We start from the raw sequence: 24,467 nt of genomic DNA on the forward strand, positions 1-24,467 counted from the left end.
ACAAAACAAACAAACAAACAAACGCGAAGCTAAGCTAAGAAAAACGTGTTAAAAACGGTGTCCGCAACACTTTGCTACATATAGGTTAGCGTATTTTCTAGCACTTCAAACTTTGTAGCATTTGTAGGGAAATATATACAAAAGCATATAACTTTCGACATAACGGTAACGTCAAAGTATTTAACCTAATGAAACTTATGAGAAGATTTCGCAAATGAACCAAGCACATTTTTATTCGCAAGGCAAAATTTTTGCAGGTTATTGTCTGAACTTATATACATATAATAACTTGAATTCCATGGAACTAAGAAAAATGTACCAAAATTAAATAGAAACTTTTTTTCCAAGAAAAATACTGATTTCATAAATTTATTTACTATCTCATTAATAGGTTGCACTAAAATATAAATATCCGAAGTATACAATCATACATATAAGTATCATAAATGTACGAGCATGAACGTAAAATTTGCCAAACACTTTGCTTATAAGCGTCTCATAAATAATACACAAAAGTTAAAATTTACGAAGTAAAGTTCCATGAACAACTGAGAAATATGATGCGTGAAGAGGGATGAATGTTCGTCATTAATAGACCATCGAACGATTGTTCAGTATTTTTATCCGAGGCGCGGCAATACTCAGTTTAGGATTTGTTGAACCATAAATGAAATTGAAAAATATAGCTGCTCTGTGACCCTTGTATTTCTAAACTTGATTATCTTAAATTAAAGCGTAAGACGCATTATTAAATAACTTTGAATAGCGTCGTTACAGGAGATTGTTCATCAAGAGCCCTTCCTTAAATTAATTCGGTACGTAGCATGCATGATCAGATCTCATTTGATCTGATCCATTGTTGCGCTCCTTGGCAGTTATCGAACCCCCTCATGCAGGAGTCTATATAGTTTATGCGCCAACCTCACGTCTTGCATGGTAGCTGTTATTTATGCTCCATCGTATGTTTCTTCATACTCGATCGTATCGTTGTACACATGCAGGCCTTCTATCTGTACGTGTTGACCATTCCTGATCGGGCTTTGGTAACCTTGGATCGACTCTATATAGGCGCCGACTTTGGGACTGCAGGATGTACTCTATACATCACCATATGCTCATTCCCATCGTTTTCTTTCTTCACGCTCAAGCACTAATATATAGAGCTGTAGGAAAAAATTCTCCACCGACGATATCCATTATATTTGTTTCCACAGATCTCTATCGAAATCATGTGATTGGTATTCCTTGAGCTATACTTTCCAATGGCCTACTTTTCGTTCATCAGATGATGGATTAAAGCACCGATCGAGAAAGCCTTCTGCGATGCTCTAAATTTAGAGCTGCTTTGACAATTTTCAGCGCGCTGTCGAACGAATTGAGTTAGTTCATCTCAGGATCGTGGGCAAAAGTTCGACGTGTTGCATCCGAACAATTTTGCAATTAATACAATCCCCGCCTGAACTGTGCCTGCAACTTCAGAATCCATGGATGCTTCTTACAGAAAAAGGCTGCCGGTGTGGGCAGCTGCAGAGACTCCACGTTCGGACTCATGCACTCATTCGGACGCCTTGCTCGCACTTATAGACTCATTAATTGAATATGTCCATGTCGTCAAGATTCTCGACCGCTCACTGCTGCTCTCATAGCGGCCTTCTGAGATGCCTGAAGGTCTTTCATTGTTGGCGAAATTTGTAGCTTCGTGATTCGTACGTAAAACTTATGACTTGTTGTTACTTGTTAGTATATACAATAGATCTTTAAAGCCAGCACTAGAATATTATTATAGCCACAAAACATAAATTTGGATGCTTTTATCGTCTTATTGCGAACTAAAATTATTGGCGTAAGTCACGACAGATATAGCCCGGCAGATAGTAGACTGACTATATATATACGGTCAATCCACCGTATATAATCCACTGTTCCACTTCCATTCGCTAATTTATTCAATGCATATGTCATAAAGCTGCATATGCTATCATATCAGCCCACACTTTATAGGTTACTCTTTCCCACAACTGAGGAATTGCTATCCGCCTCTTCAGGAAAGGAAGCTGCAATTGCCACCTCTCATATAAAGTATAGGTAACCAGTTATTGTTGTTTGTACACGTTTCCATACATAGTCACTTAATGCCAAGGAATGTTTAATTGTGTATATTTATCGACCGAACTATAATATAAAGTTTATTTCATTGCACGAACGTACTTTCGAGCCAATAGTTGTTAACTAGAAAGTAAATAATAGTATAATCGCGAATACTAATAAAGTCTGAATGATAAGAATAGACCTATATATATATATATATATATATATAATATATATATATATATATATATATATAATAGAAACTGTTCGTAATTGCAATGCGCAAGATTACTCCAGTTGACAGCGTACGATATATCTTTTTACACAATTTAATTAACATCGATATATGTTCTATTTATATGCACGAATCGTCACTTTATACGTGCATTTATAAATCAGCTGATCGGTATATGTGCTGTCACGATGTGCCATTAATCAAAACTATGTATTGTGAATCAAGGTTATCAATAAGGGGACATCCAATTCAATTATAGTGTAAAGTAATTAAATCAATTCCTGCTTAACTATTGAACGTAAAGAGACGGGCAAACTTCGAGCAAGAGACAAATATAAAAGACTGCATGCGCGTCAATAAAGACTGCACAATATAGGTCAGAACAACAATTCGCACGGGAATTCGATTTTGACACATAAATCCTGATGATAACTAGAAAATCTTTCGATCTTGTTAAAGAAGAGTGGTTCAATTTTGTTCATAAAATGTATCATTAATTTTAAAGGCAGGCGATGTAAGATCTGAGGCGACTTGAAACGCATATTGACGCATACATATAGATATCGGTCAAACCTTGGTTGAACTATATACGGTTGACCCATGAAAAGTTCCGTCTTTCAGTTCAGCTTTCTTGTTACGTCACGTATATATATAGATCGAGAAACGTAAACAAACCCGTCATTCCCATGACGGATTGGTCGACTGGTTTGATCGCATTTCGGTGATTGGTTAATGCCCGTGACGTCACTAGATCAGTGACGTCACGGACGAACAACATGCTCCATCCGCAAAAAAGAGCTACTCATGGGTCAACCACGGGTCACACGCCATGCATACAAGTCGCCTGTCCCGCCGTATATATACCATGCCACCATGCCGACAAATTGTTGCGGTCGCTGGACTGTCCGGCGGGGCCGCCTTTAGCATAACTCATACACTCATGAATACAATTACTGAATTACATAACATATGCAAACATGAATCCAATGATTTCATTCATTAAATTATAAATTTAATAACTCTATTAGAATAAGAGTTTGTGAGCATTATTTGTATGTTCCTTCACACACGATCCCTAATATAGCCGAGCTGTCTAAGTCATGGTAGAAAGATCTGCATGGGTTTGAAGAAGAATAATTGCTCACTATTTAGTGTTTTAGGACTGTATTTGTACAGCGTCTCAGTATACTTAAGGCATAAATCCGTGCGTTTAAAATCTAATAAATTGTCGTGACTTTTGCATGGTCACCCGGCAGCATATATGTAATAATGTAAACACTATTCAAAACTTGTCCGTATATAATCGCACCATGTCGAATTAGGTCGTTCTAAGTAATCGAGTAATCCAACGGTCAGTGGCCACTTTAATTTAAACGTTTCACATTAATTCCATAATTGTGTCCTATATAACTGTCAAATAAATCATTCATGCAAGGCTGCCAATCAATATCTAATGATCGTCTTCCAGCTGATACACCGTAACCACAAACATAGACAACAGTATTTACTCACCTAACTCGGCTTCCCAATTCTCACAGCTGCCACAGTCTTCACAAAAGCTCAATTGCACAACACAAATGGTAAAATAATAGACAGTTCTTTACCGCAACGCCATTCAATTTATCTTGGAATGACAGAAGCAGCAGCGGCTTGCTGCCATGGAAGTGCGCCGTGACCTTGAGACGGGCGTAGGGGTCACGCGGCAGGAGGAGAGGCAAACACTTTACACGCAATATTGCACGCATTGTTTGCTACAACTAATCTACCTTAATGTCATGCGCTGCATTTATTCCAGTAACGAAAAAAATTGTCCATGTATTATTATTGAACTAATCTTAGTGGTTGTAAAATTCATGAAGCGCGAACAACTTCGCCTTTGCGGATTGAAATGATCTCAACACTTCACTCTAAGCATCATTATATTAAGGCTACATCGATCATTACGTAAATGGATTATTATTTTCACAATTAAATTGAAGCTCTACGTTAGATGCGACGTAATTTTATTAAAGAAAACAGGATATCATGCTACTCGAGAAATTAAGTATGAAATCAGTGGGGTACAATAAATATTCAAGCCAAACAAGGCAGATCAGCTTTCGATGCGAAGATATGCTAGTAAGGGCCACTAACAATCTCCGACGGGTTTAACATGACACTTCTTTAAATAATTGTACAATAAACCATATGTCAATTAGCCAATCACGTGGAGTTTAAAATGTGTGGTCAGGTCGACCCGCCCTGACGCCGTGCCGTAATTTGCCGCGTCGCCGCCCCCGTTCATATTCTGCACGTCTCACCGTCTCGTGTGAACACATGCAATGAGTTTGAAGCAAGGAGAGAAACTATTTCCTTATAACATCCATCGAAAGTACTTGAAATTAAGGAGAATTATCAGGGATTGACGATAGAGATCTTAGAGGAGTGGGAGGAGCAAGATGAGGGGCGGGGCTTGGCTGGTCACGTGACGCCAGGTGGAGCGAGGCTCGCCGCGACGCTTTAAGATTTATGGACGAAAACCGCCAAACATTCTGACGCGTCGAGTTGGTTGTCCGAAAGATAAATAACGACGTCGTTCTTGCCTCAGTAGTAAATTACATGCCAAAGACTCAACACTGCTCAAGTCAGCGTACTACTGAGAAAAAATAGTACCGTGGAGATTATTTGAAATGGGGAAGCTTCTTGGAAGGGAATATCGTTTACTAGCTGGCTTTGTCATTATAGGAAATGCACCGGATAGCGTTATTTTTGGCTACCCGCAGCGTAGCTATTAACGGATAATAAAACTGCTGCCGATGCCACTAACTTCGCCAAAGCGCTGATGTCCCATCTTCAAAACAATTTTGAGAAACAGTATATTTTGTAAACAAAACTGAGGCGCTATTGCCTATAGCGTGATCGAAAAAGTTCCGAGTTCTTATGTGACAGTCAAACCCTGTACAAATCGCAATTCCGACTATTAATTATTATAAGGCTTTAAATACGAGCGGCTTTGCATGATGTATTATTTGTATTAAAGTGCAGTTGCTGCTGAATGATGACTTGAGTGTCATTGACGGTACTTAATTCAACTTCAAGGCATATGAACTGGACAGCCTCACATCAACAAGACGGTTCAGTGTTCGTTCTGAAAAGCGGAACTAACTCCGGGTATTTATTAGAGCTCAAATTTCCCTGAATTAATAAAAAATAAAGTCAGGGTCATTTCATGTCTTTCTGATTTATTTTCAACGTTAATTAAAGTACATGTGAATCTAACAAAAAGTCAGCTTATAATGGTTAATGGACACGTTAACTCAGGACTGTGTTCAGATTCCTCATTTCATTATAAATTTGAAATAAATAGGAATGTTTATGGCACAGATATTCGATATTTGACGACTGGGTGGTGACGCGACGAGCGCTATGTATATATATATATATATATATATATATATAGTGGCGGTGCTGCCACCTCGCGCTAAGGCGCTCATGCATGCAGCGGCAGTCAGCGCGTTTATATATGCTATATAGCTGCTCCCTTGCATCCTGTGTTATTTAAAACAGGTTAGAGCAAGTGAACCCTTGTATCGTAATTTAAAATACGCATAACTCTGAGCCCTTGTATCGTGCGTCAAGATACGATAAACCCCACGGCACTGATCCATGCACGGTATATATAGCGACTATACTCCGAAGTCGACGTTCGTCCGTTATCACGAAAAGCGCTAACTTCCAAAACGATCGACTTCTGAATCCAATTGCTATACAGCGTACAAATTGCATTACATGCGCAAAAAGGCCCTTCGAGTCAAGAAATATTATGTATAATTAAACGACGCAATAACGCAGGGAACTGAATAAAGCCAACTTGATATAGGGTGGGCGCAACGAAGCAGCCTTTGTTCATGTGAGAGTTGCACGGGTTGACGCGTCGACTCCGAGTCACACTTTTGTAAATATTGCGCGCCGACTTCCCTGATACATTGAGTTACGGCACGGTAGACTTCCGGATGCATGGTAGCATAGGGGTCATGAATACTGTGCATTATAGGATCATGAACATCGTGCATTATGATCATGAATACCGTGCATTAGGATCATGAATACTGTGCATTATAGGATCATGAATACCGTGCATTAGGATCATGAATACCATGCATTAGGATCATATGAATACCGTGCATTAGGATCATGAATACCGTGCATTAGGAACGTGCATTATGATCATGAATACCGTGCATTAGGATCATGAATACCGTGCATTAGGATCATGAATACCGTGCATTATGATCATGACTACCGTGCCTTAGGATCATGAATACCGTGCATTATGATCATGAATACCGTGCATTATGATCATGAATACCGTGCATTAGGATCATGAATACCGTGCATTAATATCATGAATACCGTGCATTAGAATCATGAATACCTGCATTATGATCATGACTACCGTGCCTTAGGATCATGACTACCGTGCCTTAGGATCATGACTACCGTGCATTAGGATCATGAATACCGTGCATTATGATCATGACTACCGTGCATTATGATCATGAATACCGTGCATTATGATCATGAATACCGTGCATTAGGATCATGAATACCGTGCATTAGGATCATGAATACCGTGCATTAGGATCATGAATACCTGCATTATGATCATGACTACCGTGCCTTAGGATCATGACTACCGTGCCTTAGGATCATGAATACCGTGCATTATGATCATGACTACCGTGCATTACTTTGAAAATTCAAGCTTTTATAACTTAGGTCCAACTTCCCATCGATGAATAAATGAATTTAACCAGAAAAAAAATCCAATAAAAAACGAAATTTGACAAACCGAAAACCATCTTTATATGAACCAAAATTCAAAGAATTGAGAAAGTCAAGGCTACACCAGTAAAGGCCCCTCTCACACAGGGCAGTAAATACCGCCGGCGTTCGACGGTATATATACCGCCGCACTTGGCGGACATACGAAATGTGCACTGCTGTTCACACACGCGACGGCTTTTAACGCGGCGAAGAATTTGACGCTTGATGACCGCATGTGTCCTGCTAAAACTGCGGCGTATATAAGATATTAGAATACTTGGACGTTAGAGTGAAGAGCATTTACCCCACTCGGTATATATATAACTGCAATTTTTGGATGAAACGTGCGGAGAGCAGATTGGAGAATGAAGCACACCACAATACTCAAAAATACTCGGGATATTTCCTTTCACAACTCGACCCCCCCCAAAAAAAAAACTCGTGAGAATTTCGGCGAATTGCAGTTTTTAAAATTCTTTTAAACGTGCCTATAAATTATCATTTTCGTTCCAGTAGATGCTTAATTCAAGAAAATGCAAAGAAATACCTCGATTTTCACACATTGTTCCCAACGGATTATAATCCTGCCATATATTCCTGGTCCCGCGCGATCTGCACAAGCGCCCGCAGCTGCAAGCGGCGGCCGCAGTTAATAATAACGTCTTTCCGCCTGTCGCAGCTCCACGACACATCATATATGGACACGAATCCCGTATTCCAGTTCGCCTTGACTGCATCATATTACTTTCAATTATTTTAAAGTAATTTAAATAAATTCGGACTCTATTACGTATATTTCAAAAAACTCAAGTTGCGTTTCATTCAGTAAAACTTATGACAATAAAAAACAGTTGAAATTTAAAGGAGTATCACAAGCAATTAATATGACATACTCATAAAATGGCAGAACGCGACCATTTGACGTCGATTATTGGAAATAGCTCACCGTTTTTTAACTATCTATAAAAGAGCAAATTTACTCTCATACATTTGAGCAGCCAACACTTTTCACCGATTACAACGTGCACCTAACAGCACATATTTCTTTTCATTTTAATTTCAAATCCTTTCGATTTTAAGAACAATACTTCATCATCATTTATTAAAACACAAATCAACACAGTCACTACTTCAAAAAAGTCCATATATATATACACATAAAGCAGGATGACATCTAATAGCTCGAGGACCGTAATTGCATGGAGGCTCGATCTTCACAGAACAAATTATATGTCTTTATAGGAAACAACCGCAACACTGCAGGACACCGCGCTGCATGGCAGAGCAAATCTTATGAACTCATGGCGATCAATTTAATTAGCTTGCGTAACATAATTCTTTTTTTGTACATTTGTGCTGGCAGCCTTTTTTCAAGCTATATAATATTGTGAAGTACCGTAAAATAATTACTTCAAATTCATTTACGAAAACGTAAAACTCGGCTTTTAGTGAGAAGGCTATAACACAACACTAAACACTTACAAATATAAAAGGAACAGCTTAGCTCGGCGTTGCTATGGACAAATGATCATTGAGATTTGAAAATATCGCTCTTCCTAGCTATAATCCTGTTTTCCCAAGAACGATAATAATTAACTTGATTGAAGCTAAACAAGCGTTAATTAGCGAACAACCCTTCCAAGCTCATTAACTTCCATTTATATAACATTATATATATAACAACCGTTTTGAGATGGCATGTAAACATGAATAATATATGCATGAATATAACTTTCACCATCTGAAATTAAAAATTTTTGTTTCAATATCCACTTCTTAATTGTAGCTATATCTCTCTTAATTTTTCAAACACATTTACTTACAGACCCGATATATAATAGATTAAATGTAGTTTGTGTTGTAAGCCTGGCGCTGGTAAAATATGAAGGAGCTATATTCGCTCACGTACGTATATCCACGATACATCATACAGTATATAGAGACTAATTTAACATTGCAAAAACCAAGACTCGATCAAGATTTAATTCGAGTCTATTTTCATATAGAATTTATAGAATTTAGTACAATCTACATCTAATTTAGCTGAAAAATGTCAATTTATTCCTTATTTCGAAATGGGCGTTGAATCACTTCTCTTTTTCTCGGTTAAATTATAGGATTTTAAATGTCGATTAATTTGTAACTAATTTTATTTCAGCGGTGAGAGTATACGAACCGAACTGCGTCGAGTTATCCAGCTATATATCCTGCATAATAATATATATTTTAGAGCGCGTGTCCCTTATTCGATCAGTGTTCAATGCATGCAGAGATTCCTACCATCGACATATTTATATCCATATGCTTCGCAGTCATTTGTTGTCGCTTGCATGATCTCATTCGTCGCGTAACATTTAAATCTCTCCTTCGTTACATTATCTTCACTCAATCTGTATGCACCTAACTTATGTAGTTTTAGCTCTCTCCGCGCGTCACATTATCTCCACTAGATCTCCATTATGAATGTATTTTCTCTAAATTTGAAAAAATTGAATGACTTTCAAAGAGTTTTATATACATTTTTAAAGCAATGGATGAACAATTAACGTCTTTGAAATTTTCGTCCATTTTTGAAGCGTTGGCCGATCTTCTTACAGACATTTTCATACAACACCCGCTCCTCCTCCCAATTAACAATGTACCTACATTTTTCATGTTCTTTTCACTCTGCACACAATGCTCATACATTTTTACGACTTCTTTCAATGGGTTAAAAAAATTTACTCTATTTTCCCTCCATGTTTAATACATTAATGCCAACATCAAGCTCCACAGATTGGAAGTTACATTGCAAATTTGAAACTTGGTTTCATTTTCTGCATAATATAATTCAGGTTACCACACACAAAATAATTCAATTTACACATTAATCAAAACGTGCGTCAAGAGAGGATTATTTCTTGGAAGAAAGGGAAGTTTAAGAGAGTTTTTCTTTAAAAATGAGTCGGTACGGGTAGACGGGACACATGTGCCGCCTCAATGGCCGTGTCAGAAAAGGGCGCCTTCACTTAATCAGCTGCTCTGAAAAGCTGGTCGACAGCTGAGACGGGCTGTACGTGTTACAGTGTACATTGTACACCTTCAGCACCCGCAGCACAAGACGATTGTTGTGTACACGTACAGCCTCGGCCGCCCAGCAGAGGGAGGGGTGGCGTGGTTGGGGGTGCAGTGGGGGAGAGTAAACACCGACGGGAAGCACATACCGCGGCCCACAAGTGGGGGCTTGAAGCGGTCACCGGAGAGCTGGAGATCGAGCAGCATGATAGCCCTGCACCAGCAGCGTGATAGCCAACGTGAGTAGAAAGTTTCGAATTATAACTTAATATTCGATTGAACACATTTAAGTAGTCGTTTTATCTCGTCAGCTTCTTGAATTTTTGACGGCCCTGAATATAAGGATTGCTTAACTCGTCTCTAGAGCAGCAGCGAACACAAAAAAGCCCCCAGTAAACCAAACCTAGCGTCCAACGCGGCGCGCGTCACGACGCAGCGACGCGCGGTGCGCCGTGCCGCGACCAACTCTCAACTCGCTATCTCCGCTGCCCAAGTCAGCAATTAACAATTATTTTCACTAGCCTGTTCAGCAACTGTCTGTCGCACTAGCTTAGTTAATACCGTCTGAATTTCAAATCCAAACATTTTTGTCTTCGTCGTATGGTCCCATCAGTGAAATATGAAGCGTTACTTAACCACAAAGAATAAATGCTGTTTCATATTCAGAATAGGAAATTCTTGAAAAAAAAAACCGCAGCCTGAGAGTACTTAGAAGTCATGGGGCAATCCATCAGACGGTTATCAATGCTTGACAAACCAGGAGAGAGAGAGAGAGAGAGAGGCGAAGAAGGTAGGCAGACTTGAGGCAAGCGCACACAAAAAGGCAGTAAAAGCGTCGTTGATTGACACACAAACACACGCACGAAATGCGCTTACACACAACCCCCAATTCGCGGTGGTGTAGCAGTACCAACACGCACGAATTCTTGCAAGCATTTACTCTAGTAATCATTGTGTAAAACAGGTCGTTGGCGCCACAATGTTTTTCGGCATAGAACGGAATATAAATAATCTAATCATTTATGCAGGAAATATGAAGAGCACGACACACCAACTCACGAGAAGATTAAACCAGCGGCGCCAAAATGTGCCAGAGCTGCCAACTTTCTACCTTTGAAATGAAACGGTACCGATAGAATGTTTCATGTACGAGCAGTGATAGCTAAACAGAGCTTGATCAGGTAAAGTACAACTTCGTTATTAGGTTATCTGAAGGCACGCGAAGAAAGAAAATACATTTTAAAATAGAATTGCACTTTAATCTGATAATGTATTGCCCAATAAATGCGACTTGGCAACTCAAGCGCAGTTGCGTGAACACCAATCATGAACTTAACAGAAGAATTTATGTCATATACTTACATGTATTGAATGACTAATCTTGCACGCCAGCACGCATGACTTGCATATATGTAGTTTAGGATATTCATTAGTGTTACTTTAAATACGCAATATAATTTTGAACAAGCCGGCCACAAAAAGGGGGCAGGACCTCGCTAGAAGGAACACCACGAATATATAGGTGTACACATTAAAAATAAAAACAATATATTGAAAAAAACTCATATATAACAATCAAATATCTATATTCGCACTCAATAGTACTTGATATTTTGTTTCGCGAAAAATTCAAGTTTTAACTTGCGGACATGAGTTCTGAAAGACCTCTACATGTGGACTCTATAGGTGCCAACTAGTGATTAAATTACCATTTAGTTCCTAGGTTAAAGTTCCTTATATCAAGCAAGTAATAAACAAATTCCATCGAAATACAGTTATTACTGTAATATTATTTTTAATCGAATAATGAAGGACATTCTGATTACCAGGCATAAAATTCTAGACTTGAGAGCTCCTGATATCAGTTCCCAGTCCCCAGTTTCTAGCGTGTCAGTCTTCTACCAGCCGTGATAGAGTGAACTTGCGTTGGATTTAGCTGAGAATCTTCTTCACCGCTAATATATTTCTCAGGTGAGAAGCAACTATATAGGATGTCATATACCAATCTACATAGATTACAGGTTTAATGTCATTCTCTAGTGAGCATTTGTTTGTGAATTATTAGGAAGATTGTAAGGTTTCACTATGCTGTTGGCAAAAGAAAATGGCGACCAACGACCTTTCAGACCGTTTCCGCGATCAACATCTGTTGAGCTTCATGAATAGCGGCACAGAAGAAACCTCCTTCGCAGCGATCCGTAAGATTATCAAGTGAAGTGATAGTGGCGAATAAAAATTTACAATGTTTAATTATACTCTAATATTATGCTGAAGTCATTATTTAATTTAACATGCGAGACTTGTAGATAGCCCAATCTCTCATGAATAATGAATCCACGAGATCACGAGTCACGACCACTTGAGTGACACTTGTGGAGTTTTGGTAATCCATTATTAAGTGAGCATTGCACCTATTAGGCAAGTTTCGTCGTAAATAAGTGGTGCCGGCAAGTGACAGCAGCAGCACGACGATAGTGTGTGGCCGGGAGCACTAGCGGCGGCTGCTCCCGTTGAACGGTGCTACCGACTAGCAGCTCTGTAGGCCTCCCGCTGCGCCGGTGGGGGAGAGTTGACGTGTGAAGCTCACTCCTGCCACCCACCCTGGTCTGGTGCTCTGCTCTATCTCTTACACCTCTCTGCCCTTCCACACCTTGCTTATTGCCTTTAATGTCACACTGCATAGCTATTAAAAACTCCATACTTATTATTAAAAACTACGTTTCTGATCAACAAGTACCAAACACAATTTTTGTGACATGAATTGCATGACAAGAACAGTTTTACTACATGAGTTACGGTTGCTCTAATTTCACCAATAACTTCAACTCAAGATCGCCGCTCCCAGCTTTCAAGTTTCAATGAAGGTTGCGAAGTCGCTAGCAATTCCAAAGAAAGCTGTGCTTACGCCAGCATATTACAAGCGTGACGTGGTAGTCTACGTAGTAAAACTTACAACATAGAAGAAAATAAATAAATACCTAATATCAGAATCATCAAATTTATCTTATCTTCACGTATTGCCTTGGGACATTTCGTATTGCTCCAGGAAATACGTAAAGTAAGGAAACGTGTGAGAGCCAAACAGTGCTATGTCGATCGTAGCTTTCCTCACGACCAGAACGACGTGCGCTCATGGGCCACACGCACATGCACGTACACATAAACGTTCCCGAAGGTCCAGGCGTACAGGCAGAAAAACGCGATCACATGTTCTCAGGCCAAAGTCGTCCTCCCCTCCGCCCTCAACACCGCATTGTGCGGATGAGGCTCCGGCCATCCCCCACCCTCCTCTCTATGGGGTTACCTTTCTATCGCTAGTCTCACCTTTCAATGCCTGCACCAAACGCTCAGCTATTTGCTCCTGTGTCTCGCCATCCATTCATGCGACTTTTTCCTTCCGCATTTTTTCTCCAATTCAGATGATTTACATGAAGCGCACATGGCCGTCTGGAATTCACCACTTTACTAGCCGGCTGCCAACGGGGCTGCAAGGCGGAATTCAAGATATGTGAAGCGGTACATATGTCATATTACTATAGAAGAAGTGCATTAGGGACCTTTACTCGTTGGAACATGAGCACCAAGCAGGAACGGAGGACCAAGCAATACTGAGCAATTATAGTAACTCCTACGGCATGATTTTAGCCCTGCCTGCTCTCTGTAATGCTCTTGAGTCTGGTACTCATATATATAACACATTTCTTGCTTCCTTCTTGGTGATTTGGTTACTCCGATGGCTCGTGAAAAGTCTTATTGTTTGAATCGATGAACTTGTTCATATCGTCTATAACTACTGGCATTGAAAGTTGAAACAGCAAGCGATTATATGGGGATATCAATTAATATGCTGTCAGTGTGTTAATAATTAATCGAGTTGTCATCTAAGCGCATCAATTATTCGCCTATTTTCCAATATTTTATATTATTTTCAATTTTTATTCGCCTACTGGGCTGCAGTGGCCCAGTGCTAACTGCATGAGTCTTCTATCTTCCCATCACTGTAACTCTAATGAAGGAACCTTGCGACCAGTGTAGAAATGGTAGAAAACAATTAAAATATCCTCACTAGCCACATGCATGTCACAGCTGTCTGTTGAGAAATGAAAATTAGGAGTTTCATTTCATGACATTTAGTCAGATTTCGGTCCACTATGATTTCGGCCCACTAATGTAATTTTTTTCGTTGCGTTCTGTTACCTTTCTAGCAAGGACATCGCATTCAAATTCTCTTAATAAACAAATATAACTTCCACTCGCGCTATGTATAAAAACGTTATCTTCGCGGAAATTTCGTCCAAATTTTGCAGGACAATTTGCTCCACGGATCGTAAAGAACTAGCGTATGTCGAGTTACGGTAATTTGTATAATTATTCAATTTCATTTAAAATTTGCGATGGGTTAGCGTGAATGATGGGCATTAATCACGATCCAAAAAGATAAATAGTGAGCTGCCGCGGATATTTCAATCTTTTAATTTAACCCGTTATTGGTGAACCACATTCGTTACTCCCTTAAATTAAATCGTTCAATTATTGCATAAGATTTTCTAAAGCCATTGTCCTACCGACGTTTGCATCGATATCACATCAGCATCCTGACCCGCTGCAGGGTTATTTGCATATTATAAACATATAAACGCTGTTCTTGGATGCAAGCGGTCGTTCTCTCTTTCTCCGTAGCTAGGTTTCCAGAAATACCCAATGCAGCAGTGTGCCGTGATTGACTTTTTTGGAAGAAATCTTTCCTGGTTATTTTTCCTTAGAAGTTAGAAGATTATCCAATTGTAAACTAGTGATTCGATTCGCTCATTCTATCAGCCGCTGAAGTACAATTTTATGCCCATAATCTTAATTGCCAACCCGCCAAGAAACGCAAAGCGGTTCATTAGATGGTTCAATAGTGACAACATTGGATAAAAGTATCCAATCTTTTATTAACTTAATTCGTATTTTGTTCCCTTCAGATCGCTGCTGCGCGATTTCTGCTGCAAAGGAACATCCCTGGCTAATAATGACAGAGCTATAGGGTTCTGGGAATTATTTATGATCAACACTGGAATTATTTGAAATAAATAAACATGGCCGCAAAGCCCTTACGTCGTATTCCTCTCACGGAACTGAACCCGCATCTTATTTGCGTGCTGTGCAAAGGATATTACATCGATGCAACCACAATAATCGAATGCCTACACAGCTTCTGCAAGTCTTGCATCGTCAGATACTTCCATTCATCGGTCTTCTGCCCCATCTGCGATGTTCAGGTAATAACTTGCGTAAAATACCACCCGATTTTTTATGACTTGATGTCTTGGCTGCACAGGTTGTCATAAACGTACGTATAAATTTGATCATTTGTCTACTGATACACCAGCTGTCAACGACGCTTTTTTGTTCTCAAGACTATTGACACGATTTACTGTCAATAGCCGGACGGTTGGACCCGTTTGTCCAATGCTGTTCACGTTTTTTGGTTATCACTGCGATATTTATAAATGAGGGCGGTATTTACTTACAATCGATTTCGGCTTTTGTCATACCGGTACATTGCAGTTGAAAAACTGTGACACGCAACTAGATTATACAAGTTTTCTGCAGCAAAAGACTTTGAAAGGCAGTTAAAATAACGAGAATGCCCTGGAATTTTAGGTGTATTAAGTATTTCAGAAGATATTGTGTTTCTATTTCAGGTGCACAAAACGCGACCCCTGTTGTCGCTGCGCGAAGACAGAACCCTTCAAGATGTTGTCTACAAACTCGTGCCTGGGCTCTTCGAGGCAGAAATGGACAGAAGGGCCTCTTTTTATGCGAACAACCCTCATGCTGGTAAGCATACATAAATACACACGTACATACATTTATGTTACGTTTTTTTGCCAACTGCGTATATAGAAGCAGAAATGTGTTCAATATTTTTTTCTGTATGTATTTTACATGGATATTAAATGTATTTTTTTCTTTTTCCTTAAAGTTGGAGACAAAACGGAGCAATCATTAAGGGAGAAGCGTCACTTCTTCCACGTGGATGACCAGATATCGCTATCGCTAGAATACTTGCCACCGGCGCACGCCCACGCGCATGTTTTGGGTCTGCGGCCTATACGAGCTCACTACGCCACACGAGACGCTACGTCCCTCAAGCTCTCAGCAGCGCTCCCCTCATCTCCCCTCACATCGCTCACTAATGGCAAAGACGAAGCCAAGGAGAAAATTGTGCACCGTTCCAACGGTTCCTCTTCCGAGAATAAAACGGTGGGACAAAAACAAAAAGGAACTGAAGATGAAGTGTCGTCAAATGATTTAGAGATGGAGTTGGAGCGCCAACGACACGAAGAAGAAGCTAAGGTCAGTTATTCTATAACTAAAGAGCTATTAGTAGCTGTTTCTATAAAATATTGTTAAAACGGTTGAGAACTCAGTAGTTTTACTGTACTAAGTCTTTTGCCTCTCAAATAACTTTTTTCTTTTTTTTTCGCCATCAGACTTCTCACCGTCGGTTCTTGAAGTGTCCAGCTTCGAGCACAATACGTTTGTTGGCGAAGTTTATTCGATTGAAGTACAACCTTAGTATTCATCATCAGGTAATGGAAGAATATTTTATAGACTTTTTTTAGAAGATGCACACATATTTTTAAAACATCAATGTTTTCGAAAATTAACCTGTCGCTTGATTTCAATTTCCAAATGACCGATATGTTGAATAAATAAATGAAGTAACGTCGCAGGGTTTATCGATAACATTAGGTGAAATGCTTCTAATTTGCTCTTCTAATGACGTTTAAAGAGAATTCCTGACTTGCTCTTTGCAGGTTGACATCATGCATGCTGGGGACTGCCTGTGTTCTGATCTGACTTTACTGGACGTCGTGTACATGTATAAATGGAATGAGGATGCTCCGCTCAAGTTTCTGTACACGGTTGTTGCTCCCCCTACTGTGCCTTCCAGAAAACGAGTTAAGCCAAACATAAACTATAAACCGAGAACAGAGCAACAACTTCAGCCCGAAAATAAAGAGAAACTTTCCCCACAAAAATCTGGTCACTCTTCTCCGAACAAAGACAATTTACGATCATCCCCGAAATCAGGAGATGAAAAACTAAGTCATACGCCCACAGAACTTGTCGTGGCGGATAGTGATGTTGGTTCGGTAAACGAGTCTGATAACTCGAAACGCAAAGAAATGGAAAATGCAACCCATTCAGAAAGTGAGAATGGCTCACCTCACAAGAAAATCAGAACAGAAACAATACAGCTTACGACCTCTGTATCTCAAGCTGAAGATCATCTGGCTAAAACACCCAAGTCTAATGAGACTAACGAAACTCGAGAATCATGCAACAGCAAGAATAAATCAGATAACGATGCTAAAGCGACCGTTCCGACTGCACCCGATGATAACGGCAATTGCAATGACGTGGACGAGGCCATGGACTGCGATAGCGTTAATAATCAGACAATCGACAGCCTTGACAGTAGTCGTGATGATGGTGAAGGAAGGATGGTTATTGACGAGAGTGCTCAATCCCCATCTGACGAAGATTCGACTCCACCGACTACTTCATCCCCTCGTCCTGAGTCATCGAAGATAATAGCTCCAGAGCAAGCAAAAACAAGCATTTCCTCACAAGAAGGCTCCGACTCGGACCCTGGTTTGGAATCAGACAAAAACAGCAAATTATTGTTGAACAGCGATGCGAGATCCAAAAAATCTATGCCTACATTATCTCCAAATTCTCCCAGGTCGGAGAAAATGAATGGAACATTGATAGCAGCTCCAGAAATTCCCATGGTTAGCATCCCACGACCTCTACCGACGTTAACGCCCTATAGTATTGCTCTCAATAACAATAACGTAGTGGAATGTTCTGAGAAACGAAAGGATTCCAAGAAAGAGGTTGATCCTAAAGCTGTGAACGAATCTGTCAAATCTCCCATGAACCAAATAAATAAAGTTGTTAAGACAGAAAATAATTCTGAAATCACACCCTCGGCTGTTACGAGTAAAGCGATTAGTGTTTCGTCTCCATCCGTGGCGAATAGTGTTGAAATTCAAACTAGCAGTACAACAGTGGCTCAAAATACCAAAATCTTCCCAAGTAATAAGATCATAGCAGGTAAAGATAAATTAGTGTCTTCTAAGCCGGAGAGCATACTTAACAAAACCATCACGAAGTTAAGTTTAGCCGCGGCGAAAGCGAACGCAGTTGGGGGAAATGTTGACGCGCAAACTGGGCCTTCGAATCAAGTGTCCAGAACTTTCAATTCTCCACCAAAAGCGGAATCAAATGCTCTCATCAAGAGCCCGGTAGTTATTCCTCCTGCCAGTCTTGCTAGTGCAATCCTACACAATCCCCCACTGTCATCCAATGTCGGAGTTGCGACGACAGTATCCAAACTCCCTACAAATCCGGATCCCAGTGCAGCTTTAGCAGAAGCTCTCGTTAACAATGTACGGCAGCATCAGCAACACTTGGCTCAAATGCATCAACAAAAGATTCTGCAACAATTGCAACAACAAAATATTCAAGAGACACAAGATCAGCTTCAACATCTTCAACAACAGCAAAAACTGTTGCGTCAAAAGCAGTATCAACAACTTGTTACACAATCATCTCAACCGAAGGTTAAGTTTGAAAACTTGAAACAAATGACTCTTCCGAGAATATCGTCCCCTGATGCACGACGACCTCTTCCTGAACCTGGTTCTACTTCAGGTTTGGTTCGCTCTCCTTTCCCTGCAGGCTTCCCCTACAACCAACGGCCACCTTTCATAGCTCCTACTAAGCCGCGCCTCGGTCGCCCGCCTAATCCCAACAAAGCGGCGTCGGCAGGCAGAGGCTCCCGAGGACGTGGCGCAAGAGGTGGACGTGGCCGTCGCGGAGGATTGCCGGTAACGTCTCCACGACCGCCACTTCCCTCGCAAATTGCAGCTCTGCAAGCCATCCAGAACGCCCAAGCGCAAGTCTCCACGCAATTGCAACAAAATGTGAATCAATCGTATCCTTTGTCATCGGTCAATCCAGCATTGGTTGGGTTGTCTGTTAATTCTTTTGCTAATCCAGGGGTATTGAACAATCAGCAGCAAACCGTGCTTGATATCGCTACTTACATGGCAGCGTACGGGAATATGTTTAGCAACAGCAATTCCTTCCTTCAACAGAACAAAGATAATGAAACCCCACCAATGGACCTTTCTCCGACTCCCAAAACCTCCTTGCCCAATTTGAATATTATGAGACTTATTCCACCTTCCCCGAACCCTTACGCGTCAATTCCTCCTCAACAGTACCTCGGGATGTCAAGTCCTAATCCCTACGCCTCCGTAGCATCCCCAGTCCTCCCAGGAGCCTCGTCACCAATCGCTACAGCTGCATCGTCTCCCAAGACCACACCACAACACAACAGACCTTCCGCGGGATCGCCTGCGGAAGCAGGAAGCGTGTCGCCCGCTGCAACTCCTCGCAGCGCCGCACCAGCGCATCAAACCGCTCCATCTCCACGACCTGCTCGCTCTCCTGCTCCAGCATCTCCTTCCACTCCCAACTTGTGCTCCCCCACCCCCGAAGTAACTATCACCAAGTTGTCCCCTGCATCCACCTCTGTTAGCACCACCAAGTCAACCACCACGAACACCATTTCAATAACCAAAAGGTCCGGAGTTTCAATAACCGCATCCAGCTCATCTGATGTTCGTTCTTCTAACAAATCAGGTCCCGGGAAACCAAGTTCAAATCCAGCCCTAACGAAAATGAAAACAAACACTGTGACCATCAATGCCAAGTCACCTAAATCAAGTTCAAACTCTCCTGTCTCTTCGCCCAAACTCTTAAATGGCAAACTCAGTATCAATTTAACTCCGAATAAAAAATCTTTGTCAACCAATGGCCTCACGTTTACCAGTACCAGTAACATGAGGGGTCTCTCAATAGGTGAAAATATTAATAAATTGGAGGTTTCAAGGAGTGGGCACTCACCCCTCAACGAATCCGGCCCTCTTCCAGCAACGTCGTCGATACTTAAAATAGAGAGCCTCACTCGTTCGCTGCCGCCGGCCACGGGTATTCCGTTGGCAGTGAATGGTTCACACCAATGAACTAACATCCTTAATAAATATTAATGCTTGAGCGTAAAGTACAAGTTCTAGTCGGTTAGTACAACCAAAAATGACATACGCTCGGTATTCACAGATTTTTGTCAATATTTGGACTAAATTTTTTAGCGAGTGGACTAAATTTGTTAAATAAATGCCTGTGCCGTTTTCATTATATGACTTCATTTAATTAATGATAACAGCTTGTTTCGGTCAGACTCGATGAAAAGCATCTTTAAATATTTAAAACGTTTATCATTCTAAACGATCGCTGAGGTTTTAAATTTTAGTTTACTGTTGAGATTGTGTGCAGTTGCGTAAAGCGCCAAAAAAATGTTGGTCTCATCGTGAATATAGATAGTATTAACTTGGCAAGTACATTTTTCGAAGCAATTATGAATTTATAATTATTAGCCGATAAACCGCGGCTTATCGGGCTGTCCTGTCTCTTATGAGATTGATGAGGCTACTTAGTTGTTATAGTTTTATCTTCACGAGGTGATCGAAAAAGTCGGAACTCACTTGCGTCAGTGAATTTAGTGTAACTTTTTCCTCTAGTTTTGCAGTACGTTTCAAATTTTCCAGGATTATCGCTCAGCATATCATGGTTAAGTTCCGATGATAATAGAGTTGTGTGAAAATGAGTGGTTGCGAGTGACCTGGCAAATTGTCTCTTAATGAGGCACACACTTACGCTCACTTTTTGTTCATTGGTCTTACGAGCGCGGCACGTCAGCAATGGGCCTATTTCCTATCACACGAGTCGTGTTAAGTTACAGCACCGTGTAGGATAGAAGCACGCATTTCGCTACCGCATGTTTTCTCGCTTTATAATGGTTTTGTCCTGTTTTATTTACCTCGATTTGATGTTCTTTATTATTAATTTCCTAATTTCACGGAAATGATGAAAAGGGACGGTAGTGGATGTACGAATGCAATTATGTTGACATTGCAACATGTGTGCAAAAGTCAACAGTTTTACTTCTCGAATATATCATGTACAAATATTCATTATAAAGAAACGTGAGCTGTATAATTTATTTTGATATTAACGTAAGCATTTTATTTTACGTCTAACTGTACGTCCTCAAATTATATTTTAACACAATCCAGCTATAATACAGTGTTCCGAGATGTCATAGCCAGTAGCACCTCTTACAGGCTGAGACTTCCTGGAACTTCTCTTCGATGAAAAACGAATTGTGATGTTTTTCATTTTTATAATTTTTGCATTTGTATAAATTTATTGTAAATGTGTACATAAAATATATATTTATACTCAGTGTAAATTTATCACTCCTTCGTGATTTAGCGTGGACATTCCCAGATTATGTGTCTGCATGTGACCGAGGCAACCCGGCAGACGAAAAACTCTGAAAAAACGTACTGAAAAGGATAATCGTGCACACTTTCCAATTTTTAAAAACCTTTTTGTGGTTTTATGCATATCTTTTAATTGATCTGACAGCTGAGGACTAATCCGCTGGATATCAATATAGATCGACTTCAAATGTGAAGTCTTTAACTATTCTCACTATGATTACTTTTTTGATGAACGAGAAACTATGAAACGATAAATCCGTTGAAATTTCAGTCTTACGATGCTAAATAAAGTTAGAGTGCAATATAACCAATTATAAATATGAATACGATCAATTCAGCTTCTGTGATACAAAATGCAAACGTTGAATTAGTATGGCCAAACATACACCTAAGCAACGTATCCTCCCGGATCTGAACCACTCGCCCCCTTCTCCCCCTCCTCCCCCCGCCAACCAAAGAGAGAAAATTCAGTACCAACAGAGGGAGGGGAGCTCATGAATATAAATTAGCTTAGGATCACACGAAGGTTGAAGTCACTGCCCCTTTCTGCGCGGTCGCTATCACGCTGATCAGCTCCGGAGTGACCGCGGCGCGGGCGGCCTGCCATGCCGCGCCGCACGCATCGATCAGCCAGCGATGGTCACCGAGGCAGCGACAGGTGACGAGGGATAACTTGCTAATGACGAATAACTATACACGCTCCTTGGAACTTATTTGAACTCCAATTATTTTATGCTCTCATCAGCAAGCCTTTCTGCGTCGGTAGGACCTGATCATTTTCTCAATTAGGACGGCGTATTCACTATGCTTTGAAAATATATAAGAAAAAACATAAGAATAGCTTTGACAGTATGTTATGGGAAACTATACGAACTCGTTTCAAATGGAGGATAATAAGAATTCGAGGAAGAATCGTGCAAAGTTGATTAATTTTCTTTGTCGTTCAGAAATATGTAATCGCTTAGCAATAGTCTTTTTGGCATTTATATGCCTGATGTTGTCAGCGCAGGCTCTTCAACGTCGCTTAGTGACGTAATAAATACACTTCTCGTGTCTCTACTTAATTCTGGGTTACAAACACAACACTGGGAGTTGTCACTCCCCTTATGTCATTACAGTCCGCTGCAGTCTCATATCCACCCTTGTCCTCGCATCATACCTCTACATCGCTACACTCGTCGATCCACACGTCTCTCAGTTACGCTCGTCAGTTACATCGCTACTCGTTCATTCGTATCTCACTTACGCTCGTCAGTTACATCACTACACACGTCCACACGTCTCTCAGTTACGCTCGTCAGTTACATCGCTACTCGTTCATTCGTATCTCACTTACGCTCGTCAGTTACATCACTACACTCGTCCACACGTCTCTCAGTTACGCTCGTCAGTTACATCACTACACTCGTCCACACGTCTCTCAGTTAGCTCGTCATTTACATCACTACACTCGTCCACACGTCTCTCAGTTAGCTCGTCATTTACATCACTACACTCGTCCACACGTCTCTCAGTTACGCTCGTCATTTACATCACTACACTTGTCCACACGTCTCTCAGTTACGCTCGTCAGTTACATCACTACACTCGTCCACACGTCTCTCAGTTACGCTCGTCATTTACATCACTACACTTGTCCACACGTCTCTCAGTTACGCCGCTACTTTCGTTCTAATTTCATTATTTGCAGTCACTAGCTACCCTCTCTCTCACGTCCCTCAGAAACGTCACTCCGCTCCACCGTACGTTTTTTATGGTGTTGTAATTATCTTCGTCCGCACATCCCTCACTGACGTCACTATCATCGTCTATACATTACACGGTGACGTAATTACGTTCTTCTCTGTCTTTTTTGTGACGTCACTATCTTCTTCCGCACGTCCCTCCGTGACATCACCACGCTCGTGCGTCTTTTATATAGTGACGTCGTCAGCAGCAAAGAATGAGATGCGTTCCTCGCAGATTCCTAGAGCTTCCCTCGCGCTCGCGGTCAATGCAAATGATCTGTGAAGCCTGCAGTCGAGGGGTTAAATCTCCAGCAATTCTGTTCTGATGCCACGAACATAAAAGTAATCCAGGCAGCGTTCAGAGCAAAATAACACGTTTGCCTTGCCATTAACAATTCTAGTCTAGTAACTATAATAGAATTCATCCCGACAATAAAGCTAATCTGCACAATGATCATCTTCGAAAATTTTATCCGAGTACTTAAGCTCTATTTTTTAAACTCTGAATCAGGCAGTAAATACTAGAAGTGTCGTTTTTCAGCGATTTTATTATGAAATTCATACAGTGAACATAAATTAAAAGTGATACATTTGGAACTAAGGTTGCATCCAACTCAGATGTAGTGCAAATTTGAAAGACGTCATCCTATATAACACGAACACAACACGGATGGGGTGTTATCTAACATGAAGACAACACAGATGAAGTTCTATCCGGCAAGAACATGAGACGGATGTACTATTTAACATGAACACATTACAAATGCAGTAGTATTTACAAGAGCTCAACTTGGATCTGTAACTAGAACCCAGGTAAATGAAACACCAAGCATACATACCTCTGAACTACGAGCAACACCTGCTCTGGTCGTCCATATTCTGCAGACGACAGCGACTGCCACGGTGCGAGCGTCAATAATTTCCTCTAACCACAGACCGCAGATCCCAACGTGACCTTTTTTATCCGTTCACCAAAAGCCCCATTCAATCCTCCCCGCCTTCCCCTCTTCCACCTCCTCCCTAATAACCTTTTCACCCAACGCTCGGTAAGCAGAGCGAGCACTCGAACGCTCGGAAGAGGCAAACACGCATCTTACTTTCGCGATTTCGCAGCGACCGCGTATATACACGTGTTGAAGAGGTAAC

The 24,467-nt window shown here is 40.7% G+C and overlaps 1 protein-coding gene across 1 annotated transcript; it reads left to right on the forward strand.

Annotated features, from left to right (window-relative positions):
- Window positions 1-12,089: 12,089 nt before the first annotated feature.
- Window positions 12,090-21,322, forward strand: LOC108667575 (flocculation protein FLO11). Its single transcript, XM_018154617.2, has 6 exons — window positions 12,090-12,154; window positions 15,148-15,444; window positions 15,871-16,006; window positions 16,152-16,525; window positions 16,663-16,761; window positions 16,990-21,322. Exons 2-6 carry the CDS (start codon window positions 15,262-15,264, stop codon window positions 20,272-20,274), a joined length of 4,077 nt encoding a protein of 1,358 aa, XP_018010106.1. The 5' UTR covers window positions 12,090-12,154; window positions 15,148-15,261; the 3' UTR covers window positions 20,275-21,322.
- The last annotated feature ends 3,145 nt before the right edge of the window (window positions 21,323-24,467 follow it).

The sequence above is a fragment of the Hyalella azteca genome, unplaced genomic scaffold (assembly GCF_000764305.2).
Source record: "Hyalella azteca isolate HAZT.00-mixed unplaced genomic scaffold, Hazt_2.0.2 contig12758, whole genome shotgun sequence".
Lineage (NCBI taxonomy): Eukaryota > Metazoa > Arthropoda > Malacostraca > Amphipoda > Hyalellidae > Hyalella > Hyalella azteca.

What these genes read in the sequence shown, in the direction of transcription:
- LOC108667575 (XM_018154617.2), top strand. Translation starts at nt 15,262, where the DNA reads ATGGCCGCAAAGCCCTTACGTCGTATTCCTCTCACGGAACTGAACCCG. An exon ending in GCCCCATCTGCGATGTTCAG is followed by an intron (nt 15,445 to 15,870) that starts GTAATAACTTGC and finishes TTTCTATTTCAG; the next exon opens with GTGCACAAAACGCGACCCCT. An exon ending in TGCGAACAACCCTCATGCTG is followed by an intron (nt 16,007 to 16,151) that starts GTAAGCATACAT and finishes TTTTCCTTAAAG; the next exon opens with TTGGAGACAAAACGGAGCAA.